The sequence below is a fragment of the Macaca fascicularis genome, chromosome X (genome assembly GCF_037993035.2).
Source record: "Macaca fascicularis isolate 582-1 chromosome X, T2T-MFA8v1.1".
Classification (NCBI taxonomy): domain Eukaryota; kingdom Metazoa; phylum Chordata; class Mammalia; order Primates; family Cercopithecidae; genus Macaca; species Macaca fascicularis.
The window spans coordinates 126,898,209-126,913,938 of record NC_088395.1 but is presented as its reverse complement, the minus strand read 5'-3'; the positions used below and the strand labels follow the sequence as shown (position 1 = coordinate 126,913,938).

The 15,730-nt window shown below is 41.1% G+C and overlaps 1 protein-coding gene and 1 long non-coding RNA gene across 2 annotated transcripts; one reads left to right on the top strand and one right to left on the bottom strand.

Annotated features, from left to right (window-relative positions):
- The first annotated feature begins 2,855 nt into the window (after positions 1–2,855).
- C1GALT1C1 (C1GALT1 specific chaperone 1) lies at positions 2,856–7,086 on the top strand. Its single transcript, XM_005594491.5, has 2 exons — positions 2,856–3,003; positions 5,713–7,086. The coding sequence occupies exon 2, from the start codon at positions 5,718–5,720 to the stop codon at positions 6,672–6,674; it is 957 nt and encodes a 318-aa protein (XP_005594548.1). The 5' UTR covers positions 2,856–3,003; positions 5,713–5,717; the 3' UTR covers positions 6,675–7,086.
- Positions 7,087–13,078: 5,992 nt separating this feature from the next.
- LOC141409448 (uncharacterized) lies at positions 13,079–15,210 on the bottom strand. Its single transcript, XR_012430279.1, has 2 exons — positions 13,424–15,210; positions 13,079–13,385 (listed from the first exon to the last, which is right to left on the bottom strand). It is a non-coding gene; the product is annotated as an uncharacterized lncRNA (long non-coding RNA).
- Between the last annotated feature and the right edge of the window lie 520 nt (positions 15,211–15,730).

The window sequence follows — 15,730 nt, the reverse complement described above, 5'->3', positions numbered from 1 at the left end:
CTTGATCTCAGATGATCCGCCTGCTTTGACCTCTCAAAGTGCAGGGATTACAGGCGTTTGAGACACCACACCTGGCCGCATATTCTCATTTATAAGTGAGAGTTAAACGAGAACACGTGACACAAAAAGGGGAACAACAGACACCAGAGATTACTTGAGGGTGGAGGGTGGGAGAAGGAGAAGATTAAAAACTGACTATTGGGAACTATGCTTATTACCTGGGTGACAAAATAATTTGCATGCCAAACCCCCAAGACATGCGGTTTACCTGCCTAGGAATTGGAGGCTGTAGTGAGCCATGATTACACCACTACACTCCAGCCTGGGTGTCAGAGTAAGACCCTGTCTCTAAACAAAAACAAAACAACAACAACAACAAAATAATGCATTTGCCCCTATTTCTGTGGGAGAGATTACTAGAATGGGTTTGCTAGGCCAAAAAGTATGAACATCTTAATTTTAATAGATACTAATTGCACATATTTTTTAAATTAGGGCTGAGATATGGAATGTTGTTTAAAAAAATGCCATTACCGGCTGGGCGTGGTGGCTCATGCCTGTAATCTCAGCACTTTGGGAGGCCGAGGCGGGTGGATCACCTGAGGATGAGAGTTCTAGACCAGCCTGACCAATGTGGTGAAACCCTGTTTCTACTAAAAATACAAAAATTAGCTAGGTGTGGTGGCATGCGCCTGTAGTCCCAGCTACTTGGGAGGCTGAGACAGGAGAATTGCTTGAACCTGGGAGATGGAGGTTGCAGTGAGCCAAGATCACACCACTGCACTCCAGCCTGGGTGACAGAGTGAGACTCTGTCTCAAAAAAAAAAAAAAAAAAAAATCATAAGTCAATCATCTCACTAACTTTATTTAAAATGCTAAGTATATTTAAGTTATTTGTCAAGCAAAGAACTGGGTTCTTAGAAAATTTCTCATTAACAGCGCTTTTGATGTTGAAAATCCCATGGTTTATTCTGTTTCAGAGCATCTTGTGTCAATTTTTTTTTTTTTTTTTTTTTTTAAATTTTATGACGGAGTCTCATTCTGTCACCCAGGCTCGAGTGCAGTGGCACGATCTCAGCTCACTGCAATCTCCGCCTCCCGGTTTCAAGCAAGTCTCCTGCCTCAGCCTCCGGAGTAGCTGGGATTACAAGCGTGCGCCACCAAGCCCAACTAATTTTTGTATTATTAGTACAGACGGGGTTGGCCAGGCTGGTCTCGATCTCCTGACCTCAGGTGATCCACCCGTCTCGGCCTCCCAAAGTGTTGGGATTATAGGCGTGAACCACTGCACCTGGCCAAAAATGAATTTTAAAAGACAGATCGGTGGCTCACACCTGTAATCCCAGCACTGTGGAAAGCCGAGGCAGGTGGAACACCTGAGGTCAGGAGTTCGAGACCAGCCTGGCCAACATGGCGAAACCCCGTCTCTACTAAAAACAAAAAAAATTAACCGGACATAGTGGCGCATGCCTGTAATCCTAGCCACTCGAGAGGCTGAGGCAGGAGAATCACTTGAAACCGGGAGACGGAGGCTGCAGTGAACCGAGATCCCGCCATTGCACTCCAGCCTGGGCAAAAAGAGCGAAGAAACTCGGTCTCAAAAAAAAAAAAAAAAAAAAGAAGAAGAAAAAAAGACACATCACATCAAATATTTTGTGGAAAGAGAGCTCTGCACTCCTAATTAGACGACCTGAGGGCCAGGTGTAGTGGCTCACGCCTGTAATCCCAGCACTTTGGGAGGCCGAGGCGGGTGGATCACCTGAGGTCAGGAATTCAAGACCAGCCTGGCCAACCCTGTCTCTACTAATAATACAAAAATTAGCCGGGCGTGGTGGCGGGCTCCTGTTATCCCAGCTACTAAGGAGGCTGAGGTAGAAGAATCGCTTGAACCCGGGAGGCAGAGGTTGCACTGAGCCAAGATCGCGCCATTGCACTCCAACCCGGGCAACAAGAGCGAAACTCCGTCTCAAAAAAAAAAAGAGAGAGACCTGGATTCCAGTCACACCTCTGCCATTAACTTGCTGTGTGGCCTTTTGAAATTTCCTTATCCTTTTTAGGCCTGGTTCCTCAGCTGTAGTTCTACTATTCATTAATTCCACTAATATTTACTGACCACTGCGTGCTGGCACTGTGGTTAAGTACTAGAAATACTGGGGTGAATACTAACAGCCAGTACTTTTTAGTAAACGCTTACTCTAGGCCTGAAATTTTGCTAACGGAGTCATATGCACTATCTCATCTAATTTTCTATGAAATAGGCACTACTGTGATATTTTCTGTACTTTACAAATGAGGGAACTGAGGCACAGCGAGGTGAAGTAACTTTCCCAGAATATCAAAAGGTGTGGTGAAGACAGGATTGGATCCCAGGCAGTGGGGCTTCAGATCTCATTCCAGTAATCATAAGAAACCCTTGATGCCATAATTGCACGACTATTTCAGTGGCCTGCGTTTTGGTCTCAGCCCAGGAGTACTAGGGGAGTGGGCAATATGAGGGTTCAACGACGCATGGGTACATCAGAGAAACCATCAAGAGGTCTGATAAGCGACACTGGGAGCAAGAATCTCTCGCTCTCGCAATTTCCATGCCAGGAAGGCGAAGTAGGAGGCGTCAGCGAGTAGTACGCACGGCCTCCTCTCTGGGCGTCCCGTTGGGTAAAGGGGAGCGTACGGGTCACGTAGGCCTAAAGCACGTCTCTGAACTCGGTAGGGGGCGGGGAGAAAGGGCACGCAGTGTGCGCGCAATGTGCGCGCAGCGTGCGCGCCGGCCCTTCCGACGCCTGAGCGGGCGGGCAAACGGACGGCTCCGCCCAGCCGCGGGCTCCTTTGCCCCGCCTTCGCGGCGCCCGTTTCCTGGCCCTCCCCACCTTAAGCGAGACCAACGAGAGGACACCGCCTGCGGCTAGAACATCCCGGCCAGGAGCGCAACCGAGTGGCGCGCCAACGTGAGAGGAAACCCGTGAGCGGCTGCGCTTTCCTGCCCCTAAGCCGTTCTAGACGCGGGTGAGTGGCGGGGCCTTGACCCCCACCCCGAGCGCACCCTGACTCCCCTCCGTCTCTTGGGGGAGGCCTGGGCCCCAGCCCTCTCCCAGCATGCTCCACGCGGGATGCTTGGGCAGGTGCAGCGGGAGGCTTGTCAGCACAGGAGACCGAGAGCCTTCTTCCTGGGGGCGCTCTCTTGGTCCTTCAGAGGGATCTCTAGGTTACCATGTCCTCCCTCTCACTTTTCTTCCCTATTTCGTCTTCCTTTTCCGTACTTCACCTCAACTACCTTCACCCAAAAAGGTTCCTCTAAAAACCATTGGGGTAGTTTCAGTTTCATTTGTGCTCGTGTGCAGTTTTAAATTTCTTTCTGCACAAAGTATCCTATCATATGCATCCCTACTGTTACATTTTTTGCCTCTCTGATGGGGAAAAAAATCTCCTTAGGATAATTTTTGCAAATTATTGTGTTTAAAATGTGTAGACTTACTGAGTTTTGATCCCTATTTTTGCAGCCAGGAGTAGGATCGCCATCAGGAAGAATTCTGACACATATAACATAATTGAGCAAAGAAACTGTGTGAATTATGTATTGGCCAGAAATAATGAAAACTGTGTGACATGAAATACAAAAATCCTATATAAATTAATTTTAGGGTGCACCTGACAAATTTTTTGTTTGTTTGTTTGTTTTGAGACAGAGTCTCGCTCTTGTCGCCCAGGCTGGAGTGCTGTGGCGCGATCTTGGCTTACTGCAACCTCCATCTCCCGGGTTCAAGCGATTCAGCCTCCTGAGTAGCTGGGATTACAGTCATATGTCACCATGCCCGGCTAATTTTTGTGTTTTTAGTAGAGACAGGGTCTCACCATGTTAGCCAGGCTGGTCTTGAACTCCTGACCTCAGGTGATCCACCCGCCTCGGCCTCCCAAAGTGTTGGGATTACAGGCGTGAGCCACCGTGCACAGCCGACAATTCTAATATTATGCAGCGCTTCTTTTCTGTCACTTCTCTTCTTAGAACTGTGTTTATTGACCAAGTTCTGTGAGTGACAGAGGAAAGCCTTCCTGCCTCTTGCGCCACCCACCACTCAGAAATTACATCTGCCAAACTATTCCACACCTTGTCTTTCTGGTAAAGTCAAAATTCCATTTCCTCTAGAAGAAAACCATAGGAGTGGTTTCCTTGTAACAATATGGTGCTGTTGGGTGCAAAACATCAGTTATGGTCAACAGATCCCACTTTTTTTCCATTTGTATGAAAACAAGGATATTCAGTAACCCATTTATCAAACTCTAATGTGGTAGAAGCACTATGGCAATTATTCTGTAATGGAAAAAAACATTAAACTGATTCGAGAAATGTGGTTTCTAATCCACTTCTACCACTGTCTGACTGTGTGACTGAATCAGTTACTTAACCTCTGTGGACTTCCATTTTCTCTCTGTAAAATGAGAGAAGTGACTGACATTGGGTAGCTTTCTAAGGCTCCTTTCAACCATAAGAGAAAACAGGGAAATCTAAGTAGCTCAATAGATCGCTTTTTTCTGAAGATGGAGGGAAGATTGGAAAATTCAGCCTTTACTAGAATAAATGGTTAACATACAATTTTTTTGAACAAGTGTATTTAATATCAGCTTTTAATTTCTTTTATTTATTTATTTTTTCTGAGACAGAGTCTCACTCTGATGCCCTGGCTAGAGTGCCATGATGAGATCACAGCTCACTGCAGCCTCCACCTCCCAAGTTCAAGAGATTCTTGTACCTCAGCTTCCTGAGTAACTGGGATTACAGGCACCCACCACCACGTCTGGCTAATTTTTTTGTATTTTGGGTAGAGAGGGTTTCACCATGTTGCCCAGGCTGGTCTCGAACTCCTGAGCTCAAGGGATCCACCCACCTCAGCCTCCCAAAGTGCTGAGATAACAGCCATGAGCCACTGCACCCAGCTCTTAATTTCTAATTGAAATAAAAGTGTAAAGTTTTCCGTTTTTACTTCCCCAAAGAAGAAGAAAATTCGTTTTGAGGAAATAAAAATGTTTATTAATAGGCCCCAGATATGTCTATCAATATTCCTTTTCATCCAAAAAATGCAACTTTTTATTACAGGCTTCTATTACATCAATAGTTGGGATACTGTATTGGAAACCATTTAGTTTTAGGAACAAAAGGGTAAATATTAACATATATGATGTTATTCTCAAGAAACTTGGTTTAGATTTACTCAAAACACTTAAGGACAGCAGCCATCGGTTAAAGAAAGCACTATGTTGAGAACAGAAATGTCAGCACAATACCACTGGTGATTTGCCATTTATAGGTGGTTTTATCTATTCAATCCAAGGTTTTGGTGTAAAAATCCATTATATTTTTAGAGGTATTTAAATAATGCAAGCTTGTGATGTGAAATTCTTTAAAGAGAACAGTGGATGGATAACCTCTGTAACACTGGTTTCAAGGGTTTATTAAATCCCCATAGATGAAGTGCAAAACAAATTCTCCATAGAGGAGTTGTTGCAAAGTTCCAGTTTATACCAAACAGTAATCAGATTCCATTGGAAGCTAAAGATTTTGAGAGTCTTTTGTACTATATGCAACTAACTTGATTTCAAGCTTGGGAACCTTTAAAAAAAAATTAAGAGCAAAACGTAAGTATATAAGGAATACCAAATCAAATTTATAGACTAATCCTTTTCTATTAAGTATTTTAAGAGTCTTTTTCTTCTTTATAGGAAAAATGCTTTCTGAAAGCAGCTCCTTTTTGAAGGGTGTGATGCTTGGAAGCATTTTCTGTGCTTTGATCACTATGCTAGGACATATTAGGATTGGTCATGGAAATAGAATGCACCACCATGAGCATCATCACCTACAAGCTCCTAACAAAGAAGATATCTTGAAAATTTCAGAGGATGAGCGCATGGAGCTCAGTAAGAGCTTTCGAGTATACTGTATTATCCTTGTAAAACCCAAAGATGTGAGTCTTTGGGCTGCAGTAAAGGAGACTTGGACCAAACACTGTGACAAAGCAGAGTTCTTCAGTTCTGAAAATGTTAAAGTGTTTGAGTCAATTAATATGGACACAAATGACATGTGGTTAATGATGAGAAAAGCTTACAAATATGCCTTTGATAAGTATAGAGACCAATACAACTGGTTCTTCCTTGCACGCCCCACTACGTTTGCTATCATTGAAAACCTAAAGTATTTTTTGTTAAAAAAGGATCCATCACAGCCTTTCTATCTGGGCCACACTATAAAATCTGGAGACCTTGAATATGTGGGTATGGAAGGAGGAATTGTCTTAAGTATAGAATCAATGAAAAGACTTAACAGCCTTCTCAATATCCCTGAAAAGTGTCCTGAACAGGGGGGGATGATTTGGAAGATATCTGAAGATAAACAGCTAGCAGTTTGCCTGAAATATGCTGGAGTGTTTGCAGAAAATGCAGAAGATGCTGATGGAAAAGATGTATTTAATACCAAATCTGTTGGGCTTTCTATTAAAGAGGCAATGACTTACCACCCCAACCAGGTAGTAGAAGGCTGTTGTTCAGATATGGCTGTTACTTTTAATGGACTGACTCCAAATCAGATGCATGTGATGATGTATGGGGTATACCGTCTTAGGGCATTTGGGCATATTTTCAATGATGCATTGGTTTTCTTACCTCCAAATGGTTCTGATAATGACTGAGAAGTGGTAGAAAAGCATAATACGATCATTGTATAAGACATGTGTTGTCATTATTTGTAGTAGTAACTACATATCCAATACAGCTGTATGTTTCTTTTTCTTTTCTAATTTGGTGGCACTGGTATAACCACACATTAAAGTTAGTAGTACATTTTTAAATGAGGGTGGTATTTTTCTTTAAAGCACATGAACATTGTAAATGTGTTGGAAAGAAGTGTTTTAAGAATAATAATTTTGCAAATAAAGTATATATTAATATTTATGTGATAAATTCTAAATTATGAACATTAGAAATCTGTGGCACATATTTTTGCTGATTGGTTAAAAAAATTTTAACAGGTCTTTAGCATTCTAAGATATGCAAATGATATCTCTAGTTGTGAATTTGTGATTAAAGTAAAACTTTTAGCTGTGTGTTCCCTTTACTTCTAATACTAATTTATGTTCTAAGCCTCCCCAAGTGCCAATGGATTTGCCTTCTCAAAATATACAACTAAGCAACTGAAGAAAATTAAAGTGAAAGTTGAAAAATATCCCTAAGAAAAAAAAACTGAAAATTACTTACAAAATTGAGTAATTTTCCTGGAAGCTAATTTAGTGTCATTCCTCAGAGCATACGCAATTTCAGTGTAACTGTCTGTACTTCAGCATGCAGATACTGACATTGGATTGGTGCCTATGAAGAATGTCATGTCATTTAATTGTGTTGTTTCTCAGTTAATCAAGCTCCCAGCTGCAATTTGGATAAAGATGTGCTCTTGCTGGGTCAGTGAGTTCTGTGGAAATTTGAAGAACTTGTTTTGGCCATCTGGCAATTTCACTTACCTGAGTTGAATCTGTTCTGTATTTTCTTTTGTTTTGTTTTTTTGACACAGAGTCTTGCTCTGTCGCCCAGACTGGAGTGCAATGGCACAATCTCGGCTCATTGCAACCTCTGCCTCCTGGTTTCAAGCAGTTCTCCTACCTTAGCCTTCCAAGTAGCTGGGATTACAGGTGCCCACCACCACGCCCGGCTAATTTTTTGTATTTTTAGTAGAGATGGGATTTCGGCATGTTGGCCAGGCTGGTCTCAAACTCCTGACCTCAGGTGATCTACCCACCTTGGCCTCCCAAAGTTCTGAGATTACAGGCATAAGCCTCTGTGCCCATCCTGTTCTGGATTTTGTTTCCTTGTTCAAGTTTAGGGATTTTTCCCATATTCACAGCTGTACCATATCTGTTTTCAGTGTGGAGGTCCTAACCTATCTACTTTGCGTTATCATACCTTTTCCCAAATTTCAATGGCTACTCAGAAACTTAATCTAGTGGTAGATGCAATAGCTCCTGTACTGATAAATGTGTGAAATGCTTAGAGCTGACTTGTTCTATAATCCGGCCAGCACATGCTGTAAGTCACCATAGAGTGTTAGAGCATGACATTTTAGAGATCAATATTTCCTGTAACGGGCCTCATGATGGTAATGGTCTCCCACAGCTTTAGCAAACCAGAAAGAAAATTTCCTTAAGAAGGCCTTGGGCTTGAAGTTATTGATCCTCAGGGTAGTGTGTAAAACTTTGCTTTATTTCTGATTTTTCTTATTAAGGGTTTTGGTTAAGATGAAGTGTTACTAGTTTTGAAGAATAACAAAACCCCTTTATGAAGCCCCCTAATATGTGGTCTCAGATGCAGTTACTACAATCAAATCATGTTCAGTGTGAGTATAGTAATAAACAGTATCTCTCAGAGTGTGACACAGCTTATGTGTCACCTTGCCCCCAACACCAGTATATTTAAAATTTTTCTATTGCATTTATCATCTTCACTTACATTAGTATATCAGAGTATCATAATAAACATGTCAGAATGCATTACATTATTTGTTTTGCTAATGAGTACTAAGATAACATTGCCTTTTAAACTAAATTGATGCTCTTGATTGTATCTTTATACATGAGTGGTTTTTTTGTTTGTTTGTTTGTTTGGGTTTTTGAGACGGAGTTTTGCTCTTGTTGCCCAGGTTGGAGTGCAATGGCGCGATCTCGGCTCACTGCAACCTCTGCCTCCCAGGTTCAAGCTATTCCCCTGCCTCAGCCTCATGAGTAGCTGGGATTACAGGCATGTGCCACCACGCCCAGCTAATTTTGTATTTTTAGTAGAGACGGGGTTTCTCCATGTTGATCAGGCTGGTATCGAACTCCTGACCTCAGGTGATCCACACACCTCAGCCTCCCAAAGTGCTGGGATTACAGGCATGAGCCACTGCGCCCAGCCAATACAGAAGTTTTTTTTAATGAAATGTTAGGTGTCTCAAATAATATGCTGTCTCTCTGAACTTACTTGCAGCCAGTCTTGTAGATAAAATCTGAATCAATAACAGAAAATAGTACTACTGAGGTTGTGGTTACAGATTTGATCACCATATACGTCTGTTAGCTTTACATAGAAAAATAATATATTCAGTAACCAAAAACAATAACCCTAACCCCACTCATGATGAGGAGAGAGTTGGAAAGAATAGAGGTCTGATGGAAATTGATCGGGATTGTGAATATACTCTACATATGGCTAGTGGCTGTCATATTGGACAGCACAGATCTGAGCAATTCTAAGTGTAAGATCCCACTCCTGACTGAGATGTGAATAAGAGAAAACGTGAAGTTTCCTCTAAAAGTTGTATTTGTTTGTCTGGTTGTCTCAAATGCAATGGAAACCACAGCGTGACTTTTAGCAGGCCCCAGACCATTGCCTTATGTGAGTTAAATCACTGGATCTTCCTTTTCAAAAGTAAAACATTGGATCTGGAGCAAAATATAGATTTAGACCCCTTGGCCGTTTTCTGGGGGTGGTGGGCTGGTGGGGGAGTAAGCTAAAAGGTTGCTTGTGTATCAAATCTGATTCATAATGCTCAGATTTTTCTATGATGCATTTAAACAAACTCAGTTATTGGATGTTCTTAAAGCAGGGCACACCTGTAATAGAAAAGTTGCTGAAAATAGAGTCTGTTGATGATGTACCACTAATTTCCCTTTCATTTGTTAAGAATATTGTGTTCTGGCTGGGCATGGTGGCTCACGCCTGTAATCCCAGCACTTTGGGAAGCTGAGGCTGGTGGATCACCTGAGGTCAGAAATTCGAGACCAGCCTGGCCAACATGGTGAAACCCTGTCTCTACTAAAAATAGAAAAATTAGCTGGGCATGGTGGCGGGCACCTATAATCCCAGCTACTCAGGAGGCTGAGGCAGAAGAATTGCTTGAACTTGGGAGGTGGAGGTTGCAGTGAGCCAAAATCATGCCATTGCACTGCAGCCTGGGGGACAAGAGCAAGACTCCATCTCAAAAAAAAAAAAAATGTATATATATTGTGTTCCTTTTGGTATGGGCTGACTTGGATGCACTCAGTACTTGCCTGAGTGGTTATGTGAGAAGCATATGTTTATAGAAGTTAGCTTTCTTTTGGCATACAAGACATTCAGCCATGTTTATCAACTCCCCCGCAAAAAATATTGCCCCAAATTTTAAAAATAACTATACTTGACAGTTTTTACAAGTTTGAAAAAAATTACAAAAAATTACTCAATAATTCTAATATCCCCAAAAATAAAATACTATAAAGCATTTAAAGGGTAATGGGAAATGACTTGTTTGGAAAGTATAAAATGATGAAATGGTGTATCTCTACGGTCTCTACCATAATAAAAAAAAAAATCCAGCTTTACTAGTGTGGCATCCATACACTATAGTTTTGTGTATATTGGGTGTCTATGAGGTCAACAGTAGGCAGTAGGCCTGGTACTTTGTGGAAAGCAAAAGGAGCCCAAACTCATAATTCATCATAGTCAAATAATCATTTCACATAAGCTTTGCATGAGCAGTAAGACAAACTGTAATTTAGTAATGTAGTATTAGAATATAGTGGTCAGCCCTGGATTTGATAGTTTTTTATTTGTTTTTTTGCCCAGGCTGGAGTGCAGGCACGGTCTTGGCTCACTGCAACCTTGCAACCTCTGCCTCCTGGGTTCAAGCATTTCTCCTGCCTCAGCCTCCCAAATAGCTGAGATTACAGGCATGCGACACCACACTCGGCTAATTTTTGTATTTTTAGTAGAGATGGGGGTTCACCATGTTGGCCAGGCTGGTCTCAAACTCCTGACCTCAAGTAATCCACCCGCCTTGGCCTCCCAAAATGCTGGGATTACAGGCATGAGCCACTGCGCCCTGCCTGATAAATGCTATTTCTTCTAACCCACATAGTTCCCATTTCTTTAGGTTTCTAGTGATTACATGCAAGAATAGCCACATTAGTTATGCCATTGCTTTGGAAATTTGGCAAAAACCCTAGCAGAAAGAGCAGGACTTAAAAATAATACTCAGGTTTTAGAGAGATAAATAGGAGGGATAACTGCCTTTAAAGAGTGAGACTTCCATTAGAAGAAAAAAAAATGCTTTGATCTAGTGAGTGAATGATAGAGACATCCACCTAGTTTCCCAAAGTGTTGAATTAATAGAAATATTCCAATAGTCAAAATACCACCCCTGTACCATCTGAGGGGAAGAGGGAAAAACTTCCTGGCTTATTGGAAGACTGAATGCTGGCACTGATCATCTTTTTCATACTTAACCACTTTAAAGCACTTGCCTGTAGCACGAAGCTTCAGGGAATACTGCCTATTCTTCAACTCATCGCCGTACAACAGATAAAACATGAGCCATATATAAACATGAAATATAATTTCACATTTTCTTTTTTCTTTTTTTTTTGAGACAGAGTCTGTGTCGCCCTGGCTGGAGTGCAGTGGAGCGATCTTGGCTCACTGCAAGCTCCGCCTCCCAGGTTCACGCCATTCTCCTGCCTCAGACTCCTGAGTAGCTGGGACTACAGGCACCCGCCACTACGCCCGCCTAATTTTTTTTTCTATTTTTAATAGAGATGGGGTTCCACCATGTTAGGGATGGTCTCGAACTCCTGACCTCGTGATCCGCCTGCCTTGGCCTCCCAAAGTGCTGGGATTACAGGCGTGAGCCACCGCGCCCAGCCTTTAATTTCACATTTTCTAATAGTTACATTTAAAAAGTAAAGACACAGGTGAAACTACTTTTAGTAATATATTTTATTTAACCCAAATATATCCAAAATATTATCATTTCAACATGTAACCAACAGGAAAGAATAGTTTACATTATTTATAAAGTCTTTGAAATCCAGGGTGTATTTTACAGTTAAGCACATCTTAATTCAGACTAGTCACATTTCAAGTATTCAGTAGCCACATATGGATGGGCAGTGGCTACTATATTAGATAGCATAGGTCTAAGCAAGTCCAGAAGTATGAGACCCCAAGAGCTAAATGTGAATGGGCGAAAACTTAAAGTTTCTTCTAAAAGTTTATTAATTTTTTTGATTTTCTTTAATGCAATGCAAACTGCAGCCTGACTTACAGCAAGCCCCAGGCCATCTCCTTGCATGAGTTCAATCACTGGATTTTTCTTCTCAAAATTAAATCATTGGATCTGGAGCAATATATAGATTAGGCCCCTCAATGTTTTTTCCCTTAAATTATAACTGAACCCAAACTCTTCCTGTCATTAATTTTAATATCTTTTTCTTTTTTTTTTTTTTTAAGACGGAGTCTTGCTCTGTTGCCCAGGCTGGAGTGCAGTGGCACAATCTCAGCTCACTGCAACCTCCGCCTCCTGGGTTCAAGTGAATCTCCTCCCTCAGCCTCCCACATAGCTGGGATTACAAGCACACGCCACCACACCCGGCTATTTTTTTTTTTTTTTTTTTGTATTTTTAGTAGAGACAGGGTTTCACCCTGTTGACCAGGGTGTTCTCGATCTTCTGACCTTGTGATCCACCTGCCTTGGCCTCCCAAAGTGCTGGGATTACAGGTGCGTGCCACCATGCCCAGCTAATTTTTTTTTTTTTTTTTTTTTTTTTTGCGACAGAGTCTCACTCTGTTGCCCAGGCTGGAGTGCAGTGGCATGATCTCAGCTCACTGCAAGCTCCGCCTCCCAGGCTCATGCCACTCTCCTGCCTCAGTCTCCTGAGTAGCTGGAACTACAGGTGCCCACCACCATGCATAGCTAATTTTTTGTATTTTTAGTAGAGATGGGGTTTCACCATGTTGGTCAGGCTGGTATTGAACTCCTGACCTCATGATCCACCCACCTTGGCCTCCCAAAGTACTGGGATTACAGGCGTGAACCACCGCACCCGGCCTTTCCCAGATATCTTCAGAGCAACTGCTAGTCCTGCTTTTACACATTACACTCTACATTCTCATTGCCCCACTTAACTAACCCTCCCTCATGTCCTTTTCTAAAGATGTAGAAAAGACTTTGAAATAGCATAACATTTAAATGGTCACAAATCACCTGGCTTGAAAGTGACTAATAATAGGAAAAGCAGACCTCAGGACTGAGTTCAATTTCAAGATTCTCCTACTCTACTTTGCTATTTAAGAGGGAAACAGAAAAACATTACTCCAGCCGCACAAATATGATACTGTGCAAGCATCCCACTCTTACCTCATTCAAATCCTACCCATATTTTCCCATTGTGGAACACAGCCTTGCCAACTTATACCTCTCTCCGGTAACCCATAAAGATGGTGATTTGAATTTGGGCCAAGATTTAACATTTTATGAAATACAAGGGGAGTTTTCTGCAAAACACAGGATTTACAGACAAGCAGACTTAGGTTCAAATTCCAGCTCTGCCATTTATTACCTCAGAGAGGTCATACAACTTCAGAAAAGTTGTATGACCTCTCTGAGCCTTAGTTTCCTCATTTGTAAAATGAGATTAAAATCTACCTCATGGATTCATTTCTAAGATTAAGCAAGATATATAAGTAGAGCTTGTGCACATGGTAGGTACTTGGGGAATGTTATTTCTCCTTCCCTCTTACTCATCTGGACAACTTTAGCATTCTAAATAGTTAAATATGTATCAATCTTTTGTATTAAATATCTTGATGGTAAAATATTAAAATATTGATGTGAATAACAGCTGGTATTGAATATTCAAATTAGGGGAACTCTTTCATTGTTTTAAGATAACATCTGTACATTTAATCTGTGCCATGCAATAAAACAGCTTTTCCTGAAACAGCCTTTTAAAAACTATTTTTAAGAAATTCATAAGTTACTTTTAAGAACATTAGCTTAGAACATCTTCCCCTTTCACAACAAATTAGATATTAGAGCCAAAATTGCCCAAATTGTTATGGTTTCTATCTCCCTACACTTTAATCAAGATATCTGTCTTTATATCAGCAAAAACCACTGCTTAAGTGAGATTCCTGCATCCCAATAACTGTATCTGGGCATTTGGTACTTGAGAGGATTGGGTTTGACAACACCCAGAAGCTAATGAGGCCATGTGCCTTCTCTCAGACCTTTGCATTCAGGAGCAAGAAAGCAGAAACACTTTGTGGACTCCTTTTCAGACACTTTACAAAATGTAAAATTTTAACCTTGTGAAACACAAAATAAATGCAGGATAAATGTCCGAACATTTTAGCCCCTACTATTTTTGAAACTGAATAAAGCCATGCTAGTGAAAAATATTTTCCCGTCAGTGCTTTTTGGAAGCTATTTAGTAGATATTAACTTGATGGGTTAGAAATTGCTATTATCCCATTAAATGAAGCTGTTTCTACTTTATATTCAAATATATTTCAACTTGAACTTGCTTAAATCTAAAATGCTTACACAAGCAAACTGTAGAAATAATTTAGTCACGCAAAAGAAAACTTTTTCTTAATCCTGGATAAGTCAACTCTCTAAGAAAGCTGTCCAGGGCCTACAGAGCAAAAAGGACTTTCCTTCCAGCCTCCTCACCATGTCCAATCTAGTCCAGATGTGAAGAGTCAATTTTGGTTTTAAACAAAATTTGCATGCAGCAGCATTAGAACTAATGAAAACAGTATCCAGACTAAGATGTGCATACAAAATCTTTCAGATCTTGAGAAACTAAAAATGTGTTAAAATATCAGTAGGCAGGAACAGACATCTCAAGCTCCACTGATAGGGAAGCAAAACTGGAACTATATGCCGCTTTTACAAGGGTCTCAAATTTAAGCTCACTCAAGGACTTAATATTAATAGACAGTGTCAAACTAACATGCAGTTTCATCATTAAATCATCTTATTGGTTTACAAGTTTCCAAGCCTCAGGGCTTCATTATGCATCAGCATAGGACAACCCCAGAATTTGGGGACAAAGACAACATCGCTTTTTGAAAGAGGTGGTAAGAATAACAACAGGTTGGCCAATCTTGGAAGTCACCCCAATACGGCTTCCCGTGAACCAAAAAGGGAATTGAATTTTACTTGTTTTCAAGGCATATGTTTGGAAAAATAGCACTTTCTCCAAGCATGTGCTTAGTTAGAACAAATGATTTATTGCTTAAAACCCAGTCTTTTACTCACACGCTTGTGAAAATAAGAAATTACCTATTTCACCATAGATTATTAAATGGAAGTTAATAGCTATTGACAATCGAGCCTTACAATAAATTAAAATTATAAAGAAAAAGTAAATATTCCTGTCTTTAAATTCTAGGTGGTAGAGTTCTGAGAACACTTACAATGAACTTTAAGGGAGTAATTGATTATGCCTTTGAAGTCTCCTATAGTCACATATTGGCTGAAAGTAAAGCATTTTAAAATTGGAGAATGAAATGAAGAGCAATAAAATTTGTTATATGAAAACTGTGGTTTTACTTTTAAAATGGGATTTTAAAAATGTATTAGTTGGGCCGGACACGGTGGTTCATAACTGTAATCCCAGCACTTTGGGAGGCCAAGGCGGGTGCATCACCTGAGGTCAGGAGTTTGAGACCAGCCTGGCCAACATGGTGAAACCTTGTCTCTACTAAAAATACAAAAATTAGCCGGGTATGGTGGCGCACACCTGGGATCCCAGCTACTCGGGAGGCTGAGGCAGGAGAATCACTTGAACCCGGAAGGCAGAGGTTGCAGTGAGCCAAGATCACGCCATTGCACTCCAGTCTGGGCAATGGAGCAAGACTCCATCTTAAAAACAACAAAAAATGTATGAGTTGGATG